This window comes from Rattus norvegicus, chromosome 14, assembly GCF_036323735.1.
Source record: "Rattus norvegicus strain BN/NHsdMcwi chromosome 14, GRCr8, whole genome shotgun sequence".
Lineage (NCBI taxonomy): Eukaryota > Metazoa > Chordata > Mammalia > Rodentia > Muridae > Rattus > Rattus norvegicus.
This window is the reverse complement of record NC_086032.1, coordinates 101,716,401-101,743,084: the sequence shown is the minus strand read 5'-3', so window position 1 is coordinate 101,743,084 and position 26,684 is coordinate 101,716,401. Positions and strand designations below refer to the sequence as shown.

Genomic DNA, 26,684 nt, shown 5'->3' with positions numbered 1-26,684 from the left:
TGTAGAATTCCAGTTCCTGGGGATCCACGCCCTCACATGGAGGCAGAACACCGATGTACATAAAATTCCATAAGAAGAAGATCCACAGTAACACTGGGGGGAGTACATTCATCTTAGTCAAGAGATGACATAAGCGCAATATACATTATATAAGCTTATTAATGTGATTTTATTAAGACGATATAATCTTATGTGTAAAATATTTATAATGTATTGCATAAGCTTAGCATAAATCCAGTGAATAAACAAAGTATTTTTTTCTCTTTGATAAGTTTTTTAATTTCTCTGAAGTTAAAAAGGTGGTTTCACCACTATAGGTCTTTTTTTGCTGCAAGACTGACTGTTTGTCTGTTTAACGGAGTCTCACTGTGTAGCCCTGGCTGGCCTTCATCTCATGGAGCCTGCCTGCCGCTGCTGGGGTGATATGGGCACCACCACTCTAGCTGTTGCTGCAAGGTTTAAATGAAATAACAGTTGTAGATGTTATATATATATAGACATATATAGAGACATATATATACTCTAATTAGACAATGTTATCTTCTCTTTTCTTCAGTCAACTTCTAGAGATGTATCTCCTTTTGTGTGAGTATTTGTTCCTTGATCCAATTGGATTTATTTCTTTTTTTGCTTGTTTTTTTGGTGGTGGTGGTGGTTTTTTGTTTGCTTGTTGGTTGGTTTTATTTTCGACACAGGGCCTGTGGAAGTGCAGGAAAGCAGTCTCAGTGTTGTTCTTGTGGGATCTGTCCAACAGTGTGAGCATGCAGAAGAACAAGTGGGACGCCACAAGATCCTTGAGATTCAACCAGGATGCACAGAGAGAGGACGGTGAGTGTCGTTACCTGAGTAACAGCGAGTCAGGTAGAAAAACTGTGTGTGTTGGGGGTCGTGAGTGCAGTACCATTCCAGCCAGAAGAGGACGACAGATACCCTGAGCCTGGGCTTAGAGGCAGCCATGAGCTGCCTGATGTGGGTGCTGGGGACCAAACGTGGGACCCCTTCGAGAAGAATTTGTGCTCTTAACCACTAAACCATGTCTCCAGCCCCAAGAATTGTCTTTCATAAAGCATGCTAACTGCTTTTGAAGGTTACAAAATAAGGCCCAACATGTGCACATTCTCTAGGCACCAATCAGTTCATCACCAGAGCCTCCAGTGGGGAATGTGTCATTTATACATCTGTGACTTTAAGAGCTCTTATACTTTGCTTCTTACATAGTTTACTGTGAAAATTAGTAAATATGTTCTAGGCTGTGTCTTAGCCTTAGTGTTCTTACAACAAAATACTCAAAGCTGAGAATCTTATAAAGAAGTTTATTTAGCTCACAGTTTTGCAATATCAGTATCTCCTGGGCTCAGGTGAAAGTCTTCTGGCTACTTTCCTAGCACAGCAGACGGCATCCTGGGGATACGAGAACAGGGGAGCGAAAGAGAGCGTTTGTATAGCAACCTGACCATACAGGAACTAGGCAGGGCCATGCAGTAACAGCACTGATCTCTTCTAGGATTGCTGGTCCCAGTGAGCTTTCCACTTCCTGCCATGCCCAGCTCTTACTCCTGTAGTAGGGATCAGACTTACAGCACACCATCCTTTGGGAGACTTACTCAAACCACATCCACAGTCTGAAAGGCAGTGCAACTGTCTGTAGATTAGCAATTGTTACAGCTACCTTAAACTATTCACAGATATATGGAATTATACACCTGAAAAATAGCAAAGGATATTTTCATAAACTTTTGTCAATTATAGTCTTTCTTAAAAAATGAAAACTATGTTAGTCTCATGAAAAGTAATGTTCTATTTTTTACCTCAGATCAGCGGCGGATGTCTGAAATTACAGGGCATCTAATAAAAATGAGACTGGGTGATCTGGACCGAGTCAAGGCAAAGGAATCAAAAGAAGTAAGAATTATTTACCAGTATACTATACTTACATAAAAATGTCGTCCCTAGTTTTATTTAATCAGGAAATATGAATAAGACAATAATTAACTATTATTGTGTAGGGATACCGTGACCACGGCAAATCTTATAAAGGACAACATTTAATTGGGGCAGGCTTACAGATCAGAGGTTCAGTCCATTACCATCATGGTGGGAAGTGTGGTGGAAGTATGGTGCTGTGTAGGCAGACATGGTGAGGTAGGTGAGAGAGAGCACTACATCCAGATCCATAGGCTTGAGCATCTGAAACTTCCAAGGCCACCTCCAGTGACACACTTTCTCTATCAAGGTACCTCCTTATAGTGCCTCATTTCCTGTGGGCCTCTCAGACTGTTACACTATACTCAACCAACATGTTACACAACTGTATACTGTACCTACAGTAGTCCTGCTTTGTTTTATTTTTAGCATGGGAAATATGAAGACTTTTTAAGAGGATGTTAAAGGGGGGTTGGGGATTTAGCTCAGTGGTAGAGAAGGCCCTGGGTTCGGTCCCCAGCTCCGAAAACAAGAAAAGAAAAAAAAAAAAAAGAGGATGTTAAAGGAACATCCTAGATATTTTTATAGTCACTGCCAGTCAAAATTCGCATACAAGTTTTCGACATCTCCCATTATCTGTGGTCCATAGGTTCTCTGTATCATGCATGATAAACATATACCTTTAAAGTACAATGTCACACTGAGTGGGTTAGCTTTGCATTATTGGCCAGTGGCTGGAGAAAGTGCTGGATTTGTTACTTTCATATAATATTGCCTAGATGTCAGGTAAGATAAAATACTGCCTTGCAAAAAGTCAGACCTGCACTCTCCCTGCACTGCCTTAGTGATTAGCATCAATAATTACATATTGTCAGCATTTTATATCATTACTGTCTGTATTATAAGTGCACTGTAGCTCCTGCCCTAGTCCTGTCATGGAGATTTTTACTTCCTTACTGGGATGCCGCCCCTTGGTAGAGCGCATGGCAGAATGCGCAGGGCCCTGAATTGAATTCTCAACAGTAAAAGTCAAGTGAGACAAATGGACTACATAAAAGAAAATAAAATTTACAAAGGAAAACAAACTGTAACCTTCAGTTAGGTAACTTGTGTAGCTAAAAGGCCTGAAAACTTGTGCACATATATGCACACGTACACATGTGATCACTAAATTAATTGTGCAAAAACTTTTAAGTTCTTAGCATCAATACTATAGCATGATCCACAAAAGAATAATTAACCAAAATTCACCAAAATGAAAATTTTTCTTTAAAACCACTGTAAAGAGAACTGAAGGACAACCGGTCTAGGTGGTGGGCGACCCAGAGCCATATAGTGACACCTGTCTCAAAACTGCAAAGAAGAAAGGATAACAGACAGTTCAAACATCGTAATCAATTATGTGCAAAGCATCTGTCTGATAAAGGATTCCTGGGAAGGGAGGGAGAATGTCGTGATTAAGTTACAATCTCAAAAAACGCTCAGTAACTCAGTAGTAAAATAATCCAACAAAAATAAATAGGCAAGCTGGGCATGGTGGCCACACCTTTAATCCCAGTACTCCGGAGACAGGGCAGGGGATCCCGGTGAGTCCCAGGCCTGCCAGGTGGCAGGTGGCTCTTCCAGAGCACCCACATGGCTCACAACCCTCTGCCTGTCCAGCCCCAGGGGACCCAAGGCCCTCTTCTTGTTTCCAAGGGCACACGGGTATACAGGCAAAACACCCACCCATACATACAACATAATTAAGAATTCAAACAGTGATGCATGAGTAGACAAGGCAAAGGATCTGCTGAGCACTGTGAAGAAAGGGCTGTGGTAGCAAGGAGGCACAAGCAAATGGGGCATCGCTAGTCATTACAAAGCACAAATCAGCCTCCAGTGAGGCCTCAGACGTCGTTTGGGTGCCTGTGAGGATGTGAAGCAGACACCGTTCTGCTGTACAGTCTGTAGGACAGCACAGGAAGGGCCATTCTGTGAAGGAGCGCATTTATACTGCAGTATTCATAATTGTGAAAAGCTAGAAAGATCCCAAAACAATGTCCTTGACCTGGTAAATGTGGCAAAATTCTGAGATTGCCTGGATTTAAAAGGGCTGCAAAAGAGATAGGGGAAGCTTAACTTACAGCAGTGTGTATTGTGCACGCCTGTAGTCTCAGCACTTGGGAGGGTGAGGCTGGATGACAGCCACAATTGAATACTTTTCCTTGTATTAATTTACCTATTTATTTACTTTATGTCCTGATTGCAGGCCCCACCTCCTCCCATCCCCCCGCCCCCACACACACAGCCTCTCCCTCACCTCTCCCCTCCCATTCTCCTCTGAGAGGGTGGGGCCCCCTGGGTATCACATCAAGTTACTGCAGAACAAAGTGCATCCTTTCGTACTGAGGACAGACAGGTCAGGCCATTAGGGGAACAGGATTCACTCAGCGACAGCCTGCTCCACTTGTTGGAGGACCTGCATGAAGACATATGTGTAGGGAGCCTAGGGCCATTCCACACTCTCTCTTTGGTTGTTGGTTCAGTCTCTGGGAACCCCCAAGGGCCCCAGTTAGTTGACTCTATTAGTCTTGTTGTGGAGTCCCTATCCCCTTTGGGTCCCTTAGTCCTTCCCCCAACTCTTCTACAAGACTCCTCCAGCTCCACCTACTGTGTGGCTGAGTCTCTGTGTCTCTTTCCTCAGCTGCTGGCTGGAGCCTGGTAGACGACAGTTAGACAAGGCTCCTGTGCAGACACAGCAGACAGTCGGTTCTTGCACATGGGCTGGGTCTCAAGCTGGACCAGTCACTGGCTTGCCGTTCCCTCAGTCTCTGCTCTGTCTCTGTCCTGCACATCTTGTAAGCAGGACAGATTTTGGGTCGAAGGTTTTGTGGACAGGGTAGTGTCCTCATCCCATCACTAGGAGTCCTGCCTGGCTACAGGAGGTGGCCACTCCAAACTCCATGTCTTCTGGTCTCATCTAGAGTCACCCCCATTGCCTGCTGGGGCCTCCCCCCATACCCTACAGATGTCCATCCCACAAGGACACTTGCTCACCTGTGTTCAGTTGAATACTTCTAATTTACAGTTCACTGTACACTGACTCAGCTCCCTAGGAGCCTTACTAATAATGGAGCTGTGCTCCAGGACCTGCCCTTTCTCTAACATCTCATTAAACCCTTTTCTTTCAAATAACCCTCAGGCTTAAGAGTACTTGGGTGCTAGGGCTGTAATCCAGGTTGTAGAATGCTCACCCAGTATGCTAAAGGCCTGGGTTTGATTTCCAGTACTACATAAAGCAGATGGGGTAGCACGTCCCTGCCCTCGAAGGGTGGAGGCAGAAGGGTCACAAGTTCAAGTTCATCTTTGGTTACTTATTAGTAATTTCAAAATCAGCATGGCCTACATAAGACCCTCCCTCAGGGGAAAGGAGAGTTCGGGATTTTGCAAATAAACTACACATATTTTTAAAAAAATAAGGAATAGGGGCTGGGGATTTAGCTCAGTGGTAGAGTGCTTACCTAGGAAGCGCAAGGCCCTGGGTTCGGTCCCCAGCTCCGAAAAAAAGAACCAAAAAAAATAAATAAATAAATAAATAAATAAGGAATAGAGTCAGAGAAATCACACAGTGGCTAAAAGCAGATGAGAACTGGAGCTCTGATTCCAGCCCCAGACAAGAGCCAGCATGTTCCTGTGCCTGCCTAGAACCTAGCACCCCGGAGAGTGGAGAGAGCAGGACCTGTTGGCTGCAGCCAAGCTAAAAATAACTTGAGTTCCAGGCTCAATGGGAGACTGCACTGAGGACCACTGATACCTTTCTCTAGCCTCCACAGGAGCACAAGCGTGTAGAGTAAGAGCCGCGTGCACATATGTATCCCAACATGGACAAATTTGTACATTATGCTAAGTTAGGAAGAGAAAGAGATGGAAAGTGTCACGTGCTGCATAATTCTGTATGCCTTGTGTTGTGGGGAAATGCTAAACCATATGACGAGGGAAGAGAACGGGTGCTGATGGAGGTGTCAGATGAGTGGCCTCAGACAGACTGAGGATGTTTTTAGGTGTGGTAAGACCGGTCTGTGTGTTCATTGCTGAAGGTTATACAGTTGCATACGTTTGTCAAAGAACCAAAACTATGTGCTAAAATGGTAAGTTTTACTGTTCATAATACATCACAGGCCTGAGTTTTATAGATCAAAACTAAAATTACTTTCTAAAGTTGGAAGTGTGTCATGTTATGTGTTAGACTTTATTTCCTTGCAAGTAAATTAACCTCCTCCTTTGTTTCACAGTTTGCAGGAGGCATTTATTCTAGGCTTGAAGCCCAAGTCAAAGCCTCAGTGCCTGTCACTGCCCGGCAAAACAGCTCAGACAAAAACCAGAGGTAAATCAGCAGGAAGCAAGCAGGATGCTCTAGCTTTGCAGAGTAAATCATGTGAATACTAAAAGCGTGTAGTATGAGTTCAGTTTCTTATTTCATCAAAGTCAGAGTGAATCTTAACTTAAAATATTTTTAAAAGGTCATGGGCACAAACTTTCAAGTCAGCTGATACAAAAGAGCTGTAGTACCCAGCCTAGAGGTTTCCTAGTGCTTTCCTAGCACACCCAACACCCCGGGTTTGATCTCTCAGCACCAAACAGTAACAATACTGTGCCAGTAACAACAGTGCTGACTAGTGCTCTTCATCCAGTCGTACAGATTGGCAACACTGCCGTGACTATGAGTAGAGTGTGTGTCAGTGTTGGAGATCCCTAAAGCATCTTTCCTGTTCTGTGTATATATTCTCTCTCTCTCTCCCTCTCTCTCTCTCTCTCTCTCTCTCTCTCTCTCTCTCTCTCTCTCCCTCCCTCCCTCCTCCCTCCCTCCCTCCCTCCCTTTCGCTCTCTCGCTCTCTCTCAGTGTAGAAATAGGCAGAGTGTGTTGTGGAGTGGAGGGCAGTATATTTTCAGGCTGTGGAAGTGATCACTGACCAGAGAGAACACAGCTCACCCACATTTTAACTAGGCTTTGCATTTTTTCAAAAGTCTCTTGAACAGTCAACTTTCCTAAGGCTTTATTCTGCCCAAGTGGTTGACAGACCTGGTTAGCTCGACCCATTTGCAAAGAAGGCAATAGGATGTCTTATTCTTTATCAGACACCTTCCTGAATATGATAGCATCTTACTTCATAATAGAACTAACTAGTAGTCTTGTGCCATTTGCATAAGTTACAGAGATGTGGGCACAAGTGCGAGAGATGCTAATATGCCTGGTCTGTAATTCTGAACTCCATGAAGCTCAGAAATCAAGATGTTCAGCCATCTGTGTTCAGCTCCCTTGAACTGCAGTGACGATCGCTGTGCTTTTTGCTCTTGTCATACTCTAAGCGTGCGCTGTTCCCTGAGCAACACTGTGCTCCTTCACTCATTACAGGTCTGCTCCTGACCTGTGTATACTCTGCAGTAAACAGACTATATTCTCTTCCCAAAGATTACTTTAAAAAAATTGAATTCCAAACTGCATCTCACTCCAGGGGTTTTAGAAGACTTGTGGCGAGCAGCACAAAGTTTCACAGGATGTTGATGTTGTCAGACAGACAGACGAAGGCAGCAACGGCATCCTGCTGTTCTAGAAGCCCGAAGTCTAGAAGTCTGACTTTGTTTTCTGTTTAAAAAACCTAGGTCTAAAAGTCGTTTTGGTCAAGGGCGTCCTGCATAAAGACCCTAGATATAAAAAGAGCGAAGGCACACTCTGGACATCTGAAATGTTCACTCCTCGAAGATCTTCAGTGACTGCTAGGTGCTCTATGAGTTATCCCTGCAGACCACACAAATCATGCTACGGTGACTGCTAGGTATTCCATTAGTTATCCCTGCAAACCACAAAAATCATGCTTACACAAATATATAGTTAGGTTTCGTTAAAATCTTAACTGTATATATAAATTTTCCTATATAAATTTCTCTTTGTATAATTCTAGGCTGTGTAGAAAATAATTGCATACATAGTTAATATTCTCAATATCTGTTGCCCTTTATTTATTTGACAAAGAAGAGTCCTAAGTTGGTAAGACCCTAAGAAATTAAGGGCACAGGCCTGGGAGTGTCACTGTGCAGTACACTGACCGCTGTATGTTTGGGGAGTGTGGAGTCTTAGGCATAGCGTTGGGAAATGAATTTGTGTAATGAGCTGTCGGTGATGTTAAATTTAGCTGTGTGGATATTAGGGAGTGACAGATCCCGATGCGGTGTTAGTAGAGTTTCAAGTGAGGGCATCGCAGTACTATGTTGGTCAAGAAGGGTTCATCTTTCAGGATTATTATATGGAAAGTTCAATGTTAGTTCACCTTCTGTTTCTTTCAATTTTTCATAGTTATCTGTAAATCATAGGAGCCTAAAATGAGGTCCTTGCCCTTCTCCTCTGTGAAGCTAGTGACACTGGCCCACCGAAGGCAGCGTGAGCTGGCCTGGGGTGCTGGGTCACTTCAGCTCTGTGGCACAGGCAGACGCAGGCTTCTCACACCCACTCATCCTCTGAGTCTCCTTCAACCCCCTCACAGCAAGGGACTGCTAGTCACTTAGAGACGGCTTCAAACTTCCCAGATAAAGGAGACGTTCAAATAAAACTAGTTTACAGATCATGTTTTTAATTTTTTCTAACCAGGTAGACAGCACACTCAGGGAAATTTTGTTCCAGACTGTAAGCATGTACTGTTACATGTTTGGAAATTGTTTATGGGTCTCTGAGAACCATGAGATGTACACCGTTTCTATGTTTAGTTTTCCTTTGCCTTGTGACTCACATCTTTGGATTATTCAGAGAATAAATCTTGTAAAAGATTTACACCTAGTTCACACAAAAAAATTATAATTGTTAGTATCTTTTAGTTGCTATATGAAGCTCCTAATTATTTGTTATTTATGTTTTTAATATCTATTTGGAAATTTTATTCTGGTATACAGATGCTTTTTAGTTATCTGATACTTCAGAAATAGCTTTTATCATATTTATTTTCAAGAAAGTGTTCTTTGAATGCGATGTGTAAGTCCCATGAGTTACCAGTCTTACTGTTGGCTCCTGGATTCTCTGAAAGAAAGATTTGGATTTATGTATGTAAGCAGCTTGTGATCATTGTAATTAGAAGGAAATATGCTCTTTTGATTTTCACAAATGATGAAAGTGCTCATTGCTTCTCTGCAGAGGGGGCTGATTTACTGACTGATGTTAACAGACTTTGTTGAAATCTGATTTCATGTGGAATGTGCTTTTTATTTTGTGTCTGTCTGTGATACACGGACAGGCATTTCTTCTACCAAGTACTTTAAGGCTTTCCTTACATTAATTCTGAATTCAAACTTATTGAAATAAATGGCAATGACAAAAACTGTGGAGCAAGTCCCTTGATCTGACTCATTCTGCTGTCTGAGAAGACTGGAGGCTCTGTATTCTACATATTTCCCTGGAAAGTTAGCTGTGGGAATCCTAGGTTTTAAGATTATTATTTGCGTGTGGTGGCACACCCCATCGCTCTGGAAACGGAAGTAGGAAAATCCCCCATTCGAGACCCTGTCTGAACACTTAGCCAGGCATTTAAGGGTGAAGCACTACAGGGGACCAGGTACACAGTCAACAGCACAGGATCCCCACTGACAGGCGTGAGGGAAATGCCGCAGGAAAGGCAATCTGAGCGCTGCTGCTGCTGCTGCTGCTGCTGCTGCTGCTGCTGCTGCTGCTGCTGCTGCTGCTCGATCGCCCCAGTGTGTGCTACCTTTCCCTGCAATGTTCAGTCAGGAATTGCCAGGTACCTGAGGCTGAAATTGTCGTATGTTTTGGTTTTTTTTGCTGATGGCAAATTTAAATAAATACTTAAAAGCCTTTGTCTCCAAGCCTGGCAGCTCTTCAGCCAACCTGTTCCTATCATTGAGCAACTCCCAGGCGGAGGCACGGGCGACCTTAGCCAGTCCAGTGCTAGTGGGCTAGCCCTCCCAGTCTCCCTAAAACCTGGTCTATATGGGAGGCTAATTCTGGGATAATGTTATAGATTATTGGAAGTGAGTAAATTAGGAGGTGTAAATAGTTAACGCAGTACTTCGTGGCCTATCGTGATATCTCCATAAAGATCAAGTAGTGTTGCCCTTACGCTATTCTGTGTTTGGAAGGCAGCGTCCAGTTCTGTAAGATGAAAGTCTGTGTGCCTCTTCCTATCATCTGAATTAGAGAGTGGAGGGGGAAGGGAGGGAGAGAACGTGTGTATATTCAAGAAGAGTCATTACTTAGCCATTTTGTCAGTGCCATTCCCTAGACCTCTGCTAAGTTGGTTTGGCAAGGATGCCTACCTCCCACAATGCCCACCACGTGGTTATCATCTCTGGATGATCAGTGTCCTTGGTCTGCAGGTGATGTCTGACCACCTGGCTTGTCCTCAACGAGAATCTGATTCCATCACTTTAGCCAGAAGCATCCTCCCCCAAATATTTCCTGTTAGTTTTCCATTCACCGACTCTCCACTGATCTGGGCTAAGACTTCCTGTTTGTCAATCTCCACTACAATGCCCCATGGCATTGGTCACTGTACCTGCCTCTGCGGTCCTCAGGAGTGTCTTTCTGTTGTGCTTTAACAAGTGCTGCTGCATGTTTTTCTGCCCCGTATGTGTGTGTTCGGGCCTAGGAAGGGAGGGTCACCAGAACCTGTTTCTCTCTGCCTCACTATCCCTACCATCATACCTTTTACAGAAGTGCTACAAACGCTCTGACTCCCCCGGCTGCCACTCCTGCATTGTATAATCTGTTACAGAGCAGCTCTGGTGACTTGAAATACGAGTGAGTTTGTACTCACACTCTAATACTCTCTGCCTTACTCCAGTCCACCCAGCAATCGCAGTAAGTGTCCACTGCCTCAACTTCTCCTACTGAGCACATTCCGACTCCCTGCAGGGATGGCCCTGTAGCATTTATGCTGAGATTACACGCATCTTTCCGTCTCCCCAGTGGTTATTTTCAGTTCCCCTCTTCAGCCATTCTCCATCCTGGTCCTCCGAGAGGAATCTCTCATTCACCTGGAGTTTTCGTTTTTTCTGCTGGGGTGATGGCTAGACAGCCCCAGCATTAGGGTTATAAATACACAGCCATACTCAGACCTTCGTGTGTGTGCTGAGGGTCTGAGGGCAGGTCAGTGTGCTTGCTATGCACTTACCCACTCCGCCGTCCTCGAGAGCCACTAGTGTTGAGTCTCGTGCAATTGCTTTCCGTCCTTATATTTCATCCACCCCTTTCTCTGCTTTTTCTGTATGAAAATAATATTATAGGCTTTAGAAGGTGGCTCAGCAGATGCTTGGAGCATAAGCAAGATGCCACAGTTTAATTCCCAGAGTCCATGTTTTAAAAAACATGTATGATGTCTCCTGCTTGCAATCTCAGCAGCTGGGAGGCCGAGAAAGGCAGATCCCTGGGACCCGATAACCAGTCAATCCAGCCTTCCAGTGAGAGACTTTGTCTTGAAAAACAGTATGGCTAGCACCCCGCTTGCACACACACACCACCACACACCTGTGCAACAAACACATGATACACTCATGTTTAACACAGTAGTACAGAGAAAATGAAGTATGAACAGACTCTCAGAGATGGCGCTGTTAATCTCAGCTGGGTACGTATCGTGAATGTGCGAAAAGAATATCAAAGGGTCAACACAGCCGAAAACTTAGTGCATCTAAGAAGTTCCACAGACATCAAGTCCTTCTGTGCGTTCACAAACGCACAGTTGAGTAGCAGTGCTGAAGGACAAAGCCCCGAGAAGGATGACTCATCCCCCGCAGGAACTCCACAGAGCCACTTGCTAGAGCAGCGTGGGGCAGGGGCAGTGCTCAAAGGAGACCCTGTCAGCACAGACATTCAGCAATAGTAGACAGAATGAATATGGCGTGTGCGCGTGCGCGTGCGCACAGGCTTCCCCATCGCATGCAGGGCAGTATTCTAACCTACCTTTTATGGATAAACACCCACAGATGGAGGCTTGTCTAGGGGCAGTGGTATACACAAAGTGACCCTGCCAGCATCCTTGGGGACACTTACTAACCATCGATAACTACATGGGGCATACATAGTAAACACCTGGAAGACGTGGCCTCGAATCCTTGTCCCCCAGACTGTGATGCTTTTGTTCAGGGCCTGCCTGACTTATGCCTCCCCTCAATCTGCCTACCTCTCTGTTGTCTGAGTTGTTCTGTACTCAGCACATTGACACGGTTAGCGGTCTGCAGCTCTGTTGGAATCGTCCTGTATACGTAAGACCCATCTGAAACGTGGCAGTTTGCACATTAGTTAAATTTGAAGTTACTTGAAACTCCATTCTCACCTATGATTAAATATATTTTCTCAGTTACAAATTTAACAAAATTAACAGGTGAGGTGTAGTCACCTGTCAGAATTGATTCACATTACGTAAAGTGATGTGCAAAATGAATGTGTGAGAGAAATCCTTGGTGTGTTTCACTTTGGCCACAGGCATTGATCGTGTAGAATCATACACTTAGGGCAGAAGGCTGACTCCCTTGTCAGGATTGGACAGTTTGGGTTTTGTTGTTTTAATAATGCTTCGTTTTGTCTGATAAGTAAGCGTTAAGACTCCTCTAGTAGTGGCTCAGAGCTGGGCGTGGCATTGGTATATTAAAGGTCACCAGGTGACTCTTCCGTAAGTTAGAAATACGATGTTTGGTGTGATGCTCTTTAAATGGCCAGCACTGACCCTGCACCACCAATGTGGTCAGGAGCACACAGGAGTCGGGAGAGCCTGGACTCTGACCACAGGACGTCACCACAAGAGGCTGTGGCTTAGGCTCTGCACATACTCAGTCCTCAGGGCCAGCTCTGTATGAGGGCACCTGTGGGAACTCTGGGAGAGGGAGAACACTGTGAGAGAAAGCCACTCAGACAGAAACGGCCAGCACAGAGACGTCTAGGAGGAAACGAAACCAAACATGGGAGACTACTTACAAGGTTAACTTTACATTCTATGCCCTTCAAAAGCCAGAACTGCCCATTGTGAGATCGTGAGTTTGCATGTTTTATTCTCCAGGGTCTGTAAGTACTTGGACTCTAACTGTCCTGAAAACCTAAAGAATAGACATGCTTAAGTACTCCAAATGAAGCAAAAGAAGCAAAGAGATCAATGCAGACAAACAAAAAACACATCTCCTCTAAGCAAATATTTTTACTAACTTAGCAAAACCACAGCCTATATAATGTATAAAAGTAAGTTGCACATTACATACTTGTTAAACTGCACACTGAGTCGTGTGGCTACCCGACCTACCCTCCTAGTTCTTCCCATGGGGCAGATTTATAGCAATATATTGGCAGGGCTGGGGCAGGGTCGATAGAGAGGGTAGGACAGCAGCTAGGTGCCCGTCCTAGTGCCCAACAGCACAGCATTAGACATTTCATTAGGGATAAAATGCTCCCCCTGTCTCACAGATGACACTACCTCATCTTCCTGTCTCAGAAATGAACCTCTCCTTGAACTTTATATTTACTGTGCTAGTGAATGTCTTTATGTCTGTATTTTGCACCCACAATATAATGTAATGTACAAACCTAATGTGATGACGTCATGCTATACATATCCTTACGTAGGTTTTACGTCCTAAATTATACCTTTTAGAGTAATATATGTTAATCAGGTAACTGAAACTTATTTATAGCTTATTCAACAGTATCCTAGTTAATGAATCTCCTTAAATACATTTTTCTGTTTCCTGTCAGTAAATGTTGACATTATGGTTCAGGCTCGAGTTTGGTTTTATTCTTTCTAGGTGGTGTCTTACTCTGTGGCTCAGGCTGGCCTCAAGCTTGCACATTACCCAGGTTGAACTCATCCTCCTGCCTCAGGCTCTGGAATGCTGGGATTATAGACATGTGCCGCCACTCCTAGCTTCTGTTTTCCCTCTTACATTCCAGTACTCATCTTCTGACGGACATCAGTCTCCCACGAACACTGTTCTTGTGTGTAGGTTGTTGAACGTTTCCATTTTCAATCTGTTAAGTCTTCCTTCAGAGTTGCTCCAGCATGGACCGCTGCCAGCAGGACTGGCGACTCCGACTGGGACGTCAGTCAGGACAGTCCTGTTGCAGTAACCCCCAATCTCAGTGGCTTGGTTCACAAGTTGTTCTTGTGCATGAAGGGACTTGGCTGACAGAGGCTCCATCTGGCACTTGAGGGAGGGAAGAGTCTTACCAGGCTTAGGTGTGGCCAGTAATCTTCCTGCACAGAAATGTATGCCTTCACCTTTAACGGACCCAAACAAGTCACTCTCAGCCTTCAGGTCACAGCGTTCCCATTCCTACCCTCAGGATACTAATGTCTACAGTTTTCGTTAGTCCAGAGAGAGTGGAGTCGTGTCAGCGTTTTTGTTTGTTTGTGTGCCTTAGGGAGCTTAGTGTGTGGTTACACTTGTATGTGTACTGGTCGTTCATGTTCCTTCCTCCCGTTCTTACATTTTCTCCTGTTTTTCTAGACAGGATTTCTCTGTGTAGCCCTAGCTGTCCTGAAACTCTGTAGACCAGGCAACCTCAGAACTCACTGAGCCTCCCCACCCCCAGCCTCTGCCTCTGCCTCCCGATTGCTGGGATCGAGGGCATACGCTATCAGCTCTTTCCATTCCTAGTCCATCTGCTCATGGCTTGTGCTAACAAGCTATCCTAGAGAACAGGGCTGTTCTCTTAATCCCGCAGCCACGATCCACGATCCACGATAACCTCCTGAGGGGCGGGCTCTGGGTTGCATCCACAAAAGAGACCTCACACAAGCTCAGCCAGTGCTGTGTTATGCCTTCCAGACTAGGAAGCTGGACACAGCAGCACACACTCAGCCTCCAGTCAGGAGATTGCAATTTTGAAGCCAGCCTGGGCTACGCAGTAAGACAAAACAAAAATACTTTTTTTTTTCTTTTTTTCTTTTTTTTCTTTTTTTTTTTTTCCGAAGCTGGGGACCGAACCCAGGGCCTTGCGCTTCCTAGGTAAGCGCTCTACCACTGAGCTACATCCCCAGCCCCACAAAAATACTTCTTAATGTCATCAAAGTGATAGCAACTGAACTTTGGAGGGGACAGGTGTATTAAAGTCATTGTCTCTATTTTCCTTTAAGCTTTAAGACTGTGTGTGCTGTCTGTGTGCTTGTGCTCACACTAATCCGTCTTCCAGAACACCATATTTCTTTCCATTTTGTTTAATGTGCTTTTATTTATAGAAGGCTTTTTTCTAGTTTCCAATGTTTTGAGATGGCATGACTGACCTGGAGCCCAGCAACTCTCCTGTCTTTGTTTGTTTGTTTGTTTGATTGATTGATTGATTTTTAAGATGGGGTCTCCCTGTGTAGAGCTGGCTATTCTGGAACTAACTCGGCAGATGAAGCCGGCCTCAAACTCAGAGGTCCATCTGCTTCTGCTTCCAAGTACTAAGATTAAGGCACTGAGCCCTGCAGTGTGATCCACCAAACCTACAGGAAGTTAATTCAGAATATAATTATATACGTTAACTTCCCCCCCCGTAAGCTATCTCTTTAGGGAATCTTTTCAGATCCTTTATTTACTATAGTACTTATGTTTAGAGGTTTTTTAAGACTTAAATTTTCACACTTGGGTAGAAGGGCCTCCCTAGACTTGAGGCAGTTATCTAGGATCTTGGCGTTGTGAAGCTTGACAAGTTTCCAGACTGGCTTAGCTCCATTCATGGCTCCCTTTCAGTGACTAATGATGCTGCCTCTCACATCATCTGTCTGTGCGTACCACAGATGATTTTGCTGAATTCATTTCTTCGTCCCGTTCTGTAATAGATTCATCAAGGTTTACTTTATTCTGTGTATGACGGCATGAATGTGTGTGCAGTACCCACGGCCTCCAGAAGAGGGCACCTGACCCACCCGTGCTGGAGTTAGAGACAGCTGTGAGCCCTTACTTGAGAGTCCCTGGCAAGAGCAAACGCTCAACACTGAGCTGTCTGCTCCACAATTTCACTTTGTGTTATTGACAACTTATAAAATGCCTTTTAGCTTGTAGCCACCTTACATGTTTCATTGTTTATTTTTCTTAGCAGTTTACATCATTTATTTTGTCTGCTCCACAATTTCACTTTGTGTTATTGACAACTTATAAAATGCCTTTTAGCTTGTAGCCACCTTACATGTTTCATTGTTTATTTTTCTTAGCAGTTTACATCATTTATTTAATAAAGAGTATGAACAGACCATAGTAAGAAAACAAACTAGGTTTCCCAAGAGTGGCTTTACTATAAAGGAATTAGCTAAAGAGACATTAAATCATTTTAAACTAAAGAGGATATGAAAGTAAAGGCTGGACGGAAGAAAGCAGAATCATTAGAACAGGGGGTGGTGAGCTCACCTTTGATCCCAGTACTCGGGAAGCAGAGACAGGCGATCTCTCTGAGTTTGAGGACAGCCTGGTCTACATCAAGTCCACGAAATCCAGGGCTACAGAAAGAAAAGCCCTGTCTCAGAAAAGAAAAAACAACAAAACCAGCAAACAAACAAACAAGAGTTATTAGGACCTAGAAGCTCTGAGGAAGGGCTTCCAGAAGTATGATTCTAATAAATTCCAATTTTTTCAGGCCAGTGCGATGACTCACTGAGTAAAGGCTCCTACCACCCAGCCTGATGACCTAAGCTCAAACCCTGAGACCCACACAGTACAAGGAGAGAACTGACTCCTGCAAATTGCCCTCTGACTTTCATGCCATGCCATAACATACATGCATGCATACATACATACATGTAGACATATGTACATGCAGACATACATACATGTAGACATATGTACATGCATATACAAATTCACACACATATACTAAATAAAATGAAATTAAAAAATTAAAGTAAATACTAATCTGGAATTAGGTGAATACCTTATAAGTTCATATGGAAAAATATCTATTTAGGCTTTCTTTAAAGAACGTTCAGTTTGATAAGAGACAGACTAGCCCTACTAGGTAGGGATGTGCAATGATTCGTCTGAATCTGACATTTGAGAAGCTGAGTTGGGGCTTTCTACAAGGCCAACCTCAACTACACAGTAAGTTCCAGGGCAGCCTGGGCTCTTGTAAAACCCTGCGCAGTCTAAACTATGAAGTCTGGCGATGATAATGCAGTCAGGTCTTTACTGTCCAGAATCTAAACAGAGTGAAAGGCAGAGCCTTCTGATCTAAAGTCTGAGCAGCAAAGTCCTGCCCTGCAGCTTGGTCTTGCTAACAGAGCAAGTTACTCTCGGGGTGACTCGATTGGGAATTTTTCTGAATTCTGGCTCCAGGTTGAAGTTAGAACACGGTGCATGGATGAGCTGTATCCCCAGGCCTACATGTTATCTGGAGATATGACTGCTCCATGAACAGAATCCTTCTTAGCTCTGTGGTATCCAAGCTCAATCCCACATGATCTGTGATTATAAGCATCAGCGGATCTATCCCAGTGCCATACTCTAATCAAGGAAAATGACCGTGAATGTCATTCAGGAGCCATTGTTCCTTTGTTGGGCTGTGTCATTTTCTTTGGTATAATTTTGGATATAAGGCAGCCTTAGTAACCACACCAGCTACCCAAGGATGGTGCTACCTCTCAGAAGGTGGGTACATAGATGCCTGTAGGTCTTATCTTCTACCTCTTTCTGATATTCATTTTATTTAATATTTGTTTACTCTATGTATGTGAGTACACTGTAGCTGTCTTCATACACACCAGAAGACAACATTGTATCCCCATTACAGATGGTTGTGAGCCACCATGTGGTAGCTGGGAATTGAACTCAGGACCTCTGGAAGGGCAGTCAGTGCTCTAACCACTGAGCCATCTCTCCGGCCTGTTAGTATTCTTAAAACAAATCTGCTCTGCTGCACATACAGGCCTCTGGCATGGTCAAAAGACTTTTAACTTTTAAAATTGTAATGGAAAGTTTTAATAAATAAAAATTTGAATATCAAAAAAGCAAAATAAATCAGTCTCTATTACTGACTGATTTATTCTCTATTCTGAGCTGCGTTAGAAATCCCACAAGCAAGTTCAGGGAAATCATTTAGTATATTGTAGAGCCGGCGTCTCACATGCCCGGAGCTGGCTCTTAAGGAACAGCATCGGGACAGTTGAATACAGAATTTGAAAAGATTGAGGTTACGCCAGACTCCACACACCAGGATAAAGTGTACGTGGATCAGAGACTACAAAGGGTAGGGTGGCAGAGGGGGCAAAACCATGCCAGGTTCATTGCTAGGGCAAACAGGCGACAGGCTCTTTAAAAATCAGTATGAAAATAGCAAAGAGATGAAGGCCTAATGAAAGCTGCAGAGATCCCAGGCTGCTACATAACAATTTCAGTTCCCCCCAAAGTGTAGTAACGTGCTAAGGCATGACATAGTATGTGGACACATGCTCAAGCTTGACTTGCACTACTGACGAAACACAAACCTGGATATGCAGTAATAGTGAAATCAGGGAGCAGCAGCCAGAGATGGAAAAGCTAAAGAGTGCATAGGTAGGGCCGTATGAGCACTGAACACAGCCAGCATCGTAATGTGCATTGAGGCTCATTGCCCGCTTAAACCAGTTGCGTTTTGAAGAAGGCATTGTCTTCTGCAAAAACGGAGAATGTCATAACTGGTATATACCTATACTGCTCTCAGGAAGACACAGATGAGGTAAAGTTTACAACCATGCACCTTATCTGTGAGTACAATCCAGGAGGAAAACTACTGGAAGGAAAGCGATGTATCAATCATAAGTCAGTGGATTGTGAGCAGAACGTAGCTCAGCCAATACATGAGCTTGGCTCCTAGGAACTCATACAGAGCCAGGTACAACAGCACACATTTGTGACCCCAGCACCACGTCCACGGGAAACACCAGAAGCAAAGGTCCTTGGGAGTTTGCAGACTAGCTAACCTGAGGCACACAGCTCAGACAAGAGACTGTTTCAAGGGAAATGGAAGGTAACCGGTGCACGGTTATGATCTCCACGTGGACACCGGGGCACACTGGTCCCTGCACTTACATGCAAATGCATACCAACATCATGCACATTTTTATAAGACTTGTTATGCTGAGTGTCATGCCTTCGTGTTTGTGTCTGCGCTGCATACATGTCTGGTTCCCACAGAGGTCAGAAGAGGGTGCTGGGTCTCCTGGAACCGGAAGGCTGTGAGCTTTCATGCTGGTGTTGGGAATGAAATGAGGTCATCTGCAAGAACGTCAAGTTCTCGAAACCTCTGACGCATTGCCCCAGCCCTGAAACAGAAATTAAAAAGACAGTCAGGGGACATCAGCGGGAAGTAGATGACAATGTGGTGACTCAGAGCAGACAGAGGAAATGGTCTAGATGTGGAGTTTTGTCTTGGTAAGCCGCCGAGTATGTAAGGAGAAGCGTGAGAAAAGACTGACATCCCTCTATGCGTCTCTCACTCTTCAGAGATGGAGAAAACAAATAGAAGGAATGAGCTGTGGGTCTGGGGAAGCCAGATCTGGACTGTTTCTGAAAAGCAAGATGGGGCTGGAGAGAAGGCTCAGCGCTTAGGAGCACTGGCTGCTCCTCCAGGGCTCCTGAGTTCAATCTCCAGCAACCACATGGTGGCTCACAGCCATCTGTAATGGGATCCGATGCCCTCTTCTGGTGTATCTGAAGACAGCTACAGTGTATTCATCCAAATAAAATAAATTTTTAAACAATATTTTAAAAAAAGACTAGAGGATGTTGCATTGGTTAAAAGTGGGTTTTGCATTATCAAATACCTAAAGGTCATGAAATAGATTTATAAATCCCTATTCTTTTAGTTTTCATCTATTCTTAAACAGAGAAATTTATTAAGAAATCTTTGAAGATGGCTATATTTCCCTCTTTTTCCCCAGCAGTGCTCCAATTTTGTTCTGATATTAAGTATCCAATTTTCTTAACTGAGGCTGGCCCTTTCCTAATCCTGTAAGGCGGTATTGTGTACAGTAGCAGCAGTGAGCAGATTCCCTTGTGGTGATTCATTTAAAAATATGAATGGGGTTATGGACAGTAGCGAGAGAGCAGATGACAAACATGTCCCTGGCATTTTCAAGCAAGTGTGCTTCCCTTCCCCTGGACCTGGCTTAGCGCAGCAGAACCATACCACCTTCCTGAGGCACTGTCACTTTAAAATTATTTTGCCTTCAGTGTAGTCACGTTTACCTGCGTGCGTGCGTGCGTGCGTGTGCGTGTGCGCGTTGAATTCCCTGGAACTAGAATACAGTTGTCAGCTGCCATGTGAGGTCCTCTGCAAGGGTAGCCAGTGCTCTTAACCAGTGAGCCATCCCTCCAGGCCTTGAGTCTCACTATGTTATACTTAAATTGTCGCAGAGTTAGACACTGGGTACAGGGCTCCATTTCTGGGTTTTACTTTGTGTGGTCTCCAGCTGGCATAGAATGCTTTGAGCTCAGCCCGCTTTCCCTGTTCCTCTGTGGAATGACCTCTCCACAGAGCACCCGTTCCTCAGAGTGCAGGGGGCTGGAAACTGGTTCCCAGGTAAGGTAGCTTCTGTTGCCATGTTTCGGCTTCCCAGCCTACTCTGTGGATTCAAAGAGTGCGTAGTGTTAGGTTCTCTGTGTCTCACCCACACCACAAACCAGCGACGTGTGCTCACAGTTCTGAACCCGGTTCCATCTAAAAGGATTCGTTCGAACTCTCCATTTAAACTTGTTACCTTCCTCTTAGTCAGTGAGAAATTTGGCTATAATTATCTGAAATACAGCTATGTCTCTGCTGAATGCCCTGTATGGGTCAGTCTTCTGCCCCGTCCAGGCTGGCCCTGCGCTTCTCTAGTGCTGTCCTCATCATAGAGCATCATAGCCTACTGCCCTTGACTACTCCTGGTGACAGCATCTTATATGAGGTGCCATTGTGTCTCATCTGTCACATCAGTTGATTTTGAAGATGAAGGCCCCAGCCTCTTGTCTTAGCAGTAAACAGATACCGAAAACTGAAGAGTGGCTACTGGCCCAACTTTTATATCGACATAGCAATGTTTTAAATACCTACTCAAAACTGCTACTCGATTTTAAGAAGTAGGCTCTTAAATATTTTGAGCTAAACACTGGAATTAACAGTAAAAATACACAGAATACCACCACAGCCTAAAATGAACTCTTACTTATACACCCAAGTGACTTCTGACAAAGGTGCCAAGACAATTCAGTACAGAAAGGATGGCATTTTTACCAAATTGTGCTGGGAAGTCCTTATGTCCACATGTCAAAGAATGGACTCAGATCATTTACTTAGTGCCATCTACAAAAGTTTGCTCAGACCTTTGCATACGTAGGTACTCGGGAAAGAGTGCAGAACTGTGAGTTAGAGGTGGGACTGGCAGTTTGAATCAGCCTGAACTGGACAGTAAGATGTTTAGAAAAATTAATACAAAATCATCAAAGACTTAAATATTAGGCCTAAACCTATAAAAATCTGATTTAGCATTATTTTGACCAATGTATCAATTTCTTATATTGTATCTTCCAAGCCTGAGATTCTTTATAGACCTTGAAAGAACAACTTCATATGGAACAACAAACCCAGGACAGTAAAACAATTCTGAACGATGAAAGAACTGCAAGGTATCCCGTTCCGGAGTTCAAGTTCTACTACAGAGCTATAGTAGTAAAAATACTACGTGCTATTGGTATAGAAACAGGCAGGTCGAGCAATGGAATTGAATTGGAAAATCCTGAAATAAACCCACACACTTATAGACACTTGATTTTTTTTTATAAAGAAGCCAAAACCATACAATGGAAAAAAGAAAGCATCTTCAACAAATGGAGCTGGTTGTCTGAGGTGGACAAGAACGCAAATAGACCCATATTTATCACCCTACACAAAACTCAAACCCAAGTGGGGGAGCAGCCTTGATTACATGGGCACAGGAGACAACTTCCTGAACAGAATGCCAACAGTTCTGGCACTAAGATCAACAGTCAACAAATGGGACCTCATGAAACTGAAAAGCTTCTGTAAGGCAAAGGACGCCATTGGTAGCCTACAGAGATCTTCATCAACCCTTATCCGACAGAGGGCTAATATCCAAAATATATAAAGAACTCAAGAAGTTAGACAGCAACAGACCAAATAACCCAACTTAAAAAATGGAGTACAGAGCTAAACAGAGAATTCCCAACAAAGGAGTCTTTAATGGCTGAGAAGTGCTTAAACGTTCAAAGCCTATAGTCGTCAAGGAAACACAAATCAAAACAACTCTGAGGTTCTGTCTTACAAGGTCAAAATGGCTAAGATAGAAATCTCAAGCTATAGCCCCTGCTGTCCAGGATGTGGAGCAGGGGAACACGTCTCCATTGCTGGCAGGTGTGCGAACTTGTGCAACCACTCTGAAAATCAATCTGGAGGTTTCTCCAAAAATTGGGAATAGTTCTCCCTCAAGACCCAGCTATACTACTCCTGGGCATATATGCAAAAGATGGTCCACCATATTGCAAGGATGCTTGTTCTACTGTGTCCATAGCAGCCCGATACACAACAGCCAGAAACTAGAGAACAGATACCGAAGAATGGATAACAAAAGTGTGGTTCATTTACACAGCTGAATACTACTCGGCTATTAAAAACAAGCACATTGTGAAATTTGAAGGCAAATAGATACTAGAACATATCCTGAGTGAGGTAGCCATGTCCAAAAGGACATGCATGGTATGTACTCACTGATAAGTGGATATTAGCCATAAAGTACAAGACGCCCACTCTACCATCCACAGACCAAAAGGAGCCAAATAACAAGCAGGGCCCAAGGGAGGATGCTTGACTCTCTCTCTCAGAAGGGGAAATAAAAATGGTGGAAAGAGGGAGGGAACTGGATAGGAGAGGGGAAAGGAGGGAGGATGGGGAGAGAGGGCCTGGAGAGTGAACAGAAATTTGCTGCAGGAGGTGTGTGTGTGTGTGTGTGTAAAATTCAAACAAACAGTAACTCTCTTAATGAAGCTTTAGACTCACGTAATACACTTCTTAGCTACCTCTTAAATAGATTTCTTCTGGACCAAACTTTCACGTAAATAAAGAATACTCATCCCAGACAAAGAAACAGATTAAAGATTATAAGACTTATAAAGTAATTATACATTTATCAAACTGGAGAGTTTAACCTCCTCCTCCTCTACAAACGCACCAGCCACAGCAGTGAACAGCCCTGTGGTGCTGCTAACATGGTCTCACCCTCACATCGAGCAGAGCAGGAGAGGACTTGATGAAAACGTCAAGGGCTGGGGACAGTTCTGTAGGGCTTCCATCTCCAGCCCGACCGAAGGGAACAGGAAGAAAACCGAGCAAACGCTCCTACTCCGAGGACTCCCCAAATGCCACTTCTCACCTTTAAAAGGTGTACTACCTCACATAAGACACGCATCCTCTACGCGTCCAGCTACGAAACTGCTGGCCACGGAGGCAAAGACACCATGAAAACACGTTAACCCACAGGATGACAACCGAGAAGGCAGAGAAGGCTGGGCCTGTTAGAACAGTTTATTCGCTCACTGCACTGATTCTACGAAAATCTACCTCCAGACTTCCAGAGGTCGGGAGAGATAAGACAGCTCTGATTTAAACCGGAAAGGAAGGACAACCAGAAATGGAAGATGTGGGGAGTAAAGGAAGGATGCAAAGTTTTACATAAGATTACAAATATTAAATATGTATACATACATATATATACACATGTTATAAAGAAAAAGGGTTTCCCTTAAAACAAAAATGGTTTAAAAACTTCAATCTTGTAAAGAGTTTTGCAGGACTATCAAGCTATGGCAATACACAAAACTAAAGTATCTGGAAACATTGTGTTGCCTGTTGTCTCCTGTGCAATCACAAAGTACTCAAAAACTCTTTGACCTTTTCAACCAGACTTTCATGTTTGTCTTTAAAGTCCTCATTAACATCCAGTGTGAGGATAGGCGTCTCTTGGAGACAATCAAAGTTGGATTTCAGAGTATGATGAGGGAACCAGCTTTCGTGTTTATAGTAAAGTTTCTCTAAATATTCAAGAGGAATGCCTTGTTCTCCATCCCTTCCCCATATATATATTCTATTTAAGCCTTTCTCTGGAGTAGCTTGAAGATAAATTATTCCATCCAATTCAAGGCTTTGGCCAAACTGGCTATTCATCCAGTCATGCCAGTCTTGATATATTGCCCATTGTTTCGTTCATGCAGTCAGATTCATACAAATTGGATGCAAAAGTACACCTGTCACTATACACAGATCGTTCCAAAAATAATACAGGTTTCTCTGCATCCTTGAGCCTGCCGTTGAGAGAGGCAAGCTGGGCTCGGATCCGGCTGAGACAGGTGTATGATTGGAAGGTAAAAGACCACCGCTCGGGTTTCTCATACATCATCTGAAGAGCATTCCCACCGCTCTTCGGAGATGCTGTCAACTCCTCAGGGTTGCCTTGGGTGTTCTGCACATTGCACCACCTGGCGACGGGCTGAGGAACCACGCCCCAATCCTCACAGACTCGCTTTAGGATATTCACAAACGTTGACTTCCCAGCAGCGATGTTCCCATCGATGGAGATCTTGATGCGGGTGCCCTCAGAGCTGGTCAAGGGAGAAGGGCAGAACCTCTTAGGTGGGGTGGCCATGCTTAGCGCCAGACAGCTCGGATGCGGGACCTGCAGGAAGGCAGCGGCGCGGGTGGTGGCTCGGGGTTGCAGCATCAATTTCGCGCCAGCGGAACCAACACTTTGACTTTGGCGCTCGGAGGCACAGGCGACTGGGAGGGACTGTGAAGGACCCCTGGCAGCCCTGACTCCCACCCTCCCCATCTCACCCTTGTGGGATCTGCACTGCGTGTGGCTCCACCGGGAGGGTGAGGCGCCCCGGGCAATTATATCTTATCAATTAGATCAGAGGTTGTGTTGTGTGTTCTTTCATGTGGCCATTTAAGTTTAAGAGAGTGTGTGGTGGTTGGAGACACTAGGCTGCTACAGAATTGGGATGTGTATGTCTGACATGGTGGCAACCTGCCTTGGGAACTAGATGGGTAGAGAGATTGTTGCCAGGTTCAGAGAGAAGCCATGGGCAGTGTGATATGGGATGGAGCAAAGCCGGTGAGAGGCTTTGCTGACTGAGATGAAGATTTCTACCAGATATCTTGGGGCGCTGCGGTGCCAGACCTAGTGCGGGATAAAAGACAGCATTTATTTATTTATTTTTTTTAATTTACAGCAATATCCCACAAAGACACTTATTCAACTATGTTCATAGCAACTTTATTCGTAATAGCCAGAAACTGGAAACAAGTCAGATGTTCATCAACTGAAGAATGGATAAAGAAAATGTGGTACATCTACACAATGGACTACTAGTCAGCCATTAAAAACAGAGACTGCATGAATTTTGCCAGCAAATTGATAGAACTTGAGAATATCATCCTGAGGGAGGTAACCCAGTCCCAAAAGGACGTGCATGATATATACTCATTTGTAAGTAGATATTAGTCATAAAATACAGGTACCCATGTTACAATCCACAGACCCAAAGAAGCTAAACAAAATGGAAGACACACGTGAGAATGCTTGAGTCTCATTTAGAAAGTGGAATAAAAGTCACAGGAGGCAGGTGGAGGGAGGGAACTGGAATGGGAGAGGTTCAGGATCAGGTGTGGAAAGACAGGAGAGATGGCTAGATGGAAATCTGCTACTAACAGAAGTAAGGGGTGAGGGGCATCTCCAGGACGTGACAGAGACCTGGGGTAAGGAAGGCACCCAAGAATCAATGGGGGTGCCCTTTGCTGTGACTCACAGCATAGGGGATATGGAACCTGAAAAGGCCACCACCTGTAGCCAGGTAGGAACCCCAGTGGTGGAGTAGGAATACCAACCCACCCATCAAACCTTCAACCCCAAATTTATCCTGTCTACAAGAAATGCAGAGACTGAGGGAACAGTCGACCCACAACTGGCCCAACCTGAGACCCATCCCATGGGAAAGCACTAATCCCTGACACTATTAGTGAGACTGTTATGCTTGCAGACATGAGCCTAGCATGGCTGTCCTTTGAGAGGCCACACTCAGCAGCTGACTCAGACAGGTGCAGACACCCACAGCCAAACAGTGGATGGAACTTGGGGACACTTATGGAAGAATAGGAGGAGGATTGAGGGCCCCTAAGGGGATAAGAACTCCACAGGAAGACCAACAGAGTCAACTAACTTGAACCCTCAGGACTCTCCGAGTCTGAACCACTGTCTTAGTCAGGGTTTCTATTCCTGCACCAGCATCATGACCAAGTTGGGGAGGAAAGGGTTTATCAGCTTTCTTCCACATTGCTGTTCATCACCAACGGAAGTCAGGACTGGAGCTGATGCAGAGGCCACGGAGGGATGTTTCTTACTGGCTTGTTTAGCTTAACTTGCTCAGCTTGCTCTCTTATAGAACCCAAGGCTACCAGCCCAGGGACGGCACCACCCACAATGGGCTGGGTCCTCCCCTCCTTGATCACTAGTTGAGAAAATCCCTTATAGCTGGGTCTCCTGGAGTCATTTCCTTAAGGCTCCTTTCTCTGTGATAACTTCAGCTTATGTCAAGTTGACACACAAAACCAGCCAGTACAACCACCAACCAAAGTGTGCACACAGGCTGGACCTAGGCCTCCCTGCACATATGTACCAGATGTGCAGCTTGGTCTTCATGTGGGTCCTGAACAACTGGAGTGGGACTAACCCAAAAGCTGTTGCCTGTCCATGGGCTATGTTCTTCTAGCTGGGCTGCCTTGTCTGGCATAAGCG

General features: G+C 44.4%; 1 protein-coding gene and 1 pseudogene across 10 annotated transcripts in view; one reads left to right on the top strand and one right to left on the bottom strand.

The window, feature by feature from the left end:
- Positions 1–25,466, top strand: part of Sanbr (SANT and BTB domain regulator of CSR) — a 69,474-nt gene extending 44,008 nt beyond the window's left edge. For 6 of the 10 annotated variants that reach the window (XM_039092096.2, XM_017599249.3, XM_039092091.2 and 3 more), the window contains 5 exons: positions 557–585; positions 755–828; positions 1,814–1,902; positions 6,198–6,289; positions 7,419–9,269. In XM_039092096.2, the coding sequence (XP_038948024.1) occupies positions 557–585; positions 755–828; positions 1,814–1,902; positions 6,198–6,289; positions 7,419–7,557 (423 nt within the window). In that variant the 3' untranslated portion in view covers positions 7,558–9,269. Of the gene's footprint in view, positions 1–556; positions 586–754; positions 829–1,813; positions 1,903–6,197; positions 6,290–7,418; positions 9,277–25,122 lie in introns of those variants that run through there. The other 4 variants (XM_063273270.1, XM_063273269.1, NM_001100971.1 and 1 more) reach the window with 3 other exon arrangements.
- Dck-ps1 (deoxycytidine kinase, pseudogene 1) lies at positions 23,358–25,096 on the bottom strand (annotated as a pseudogene).
- Positions 25,467–26,684: the final 1,218 nt, after the last annotated feature.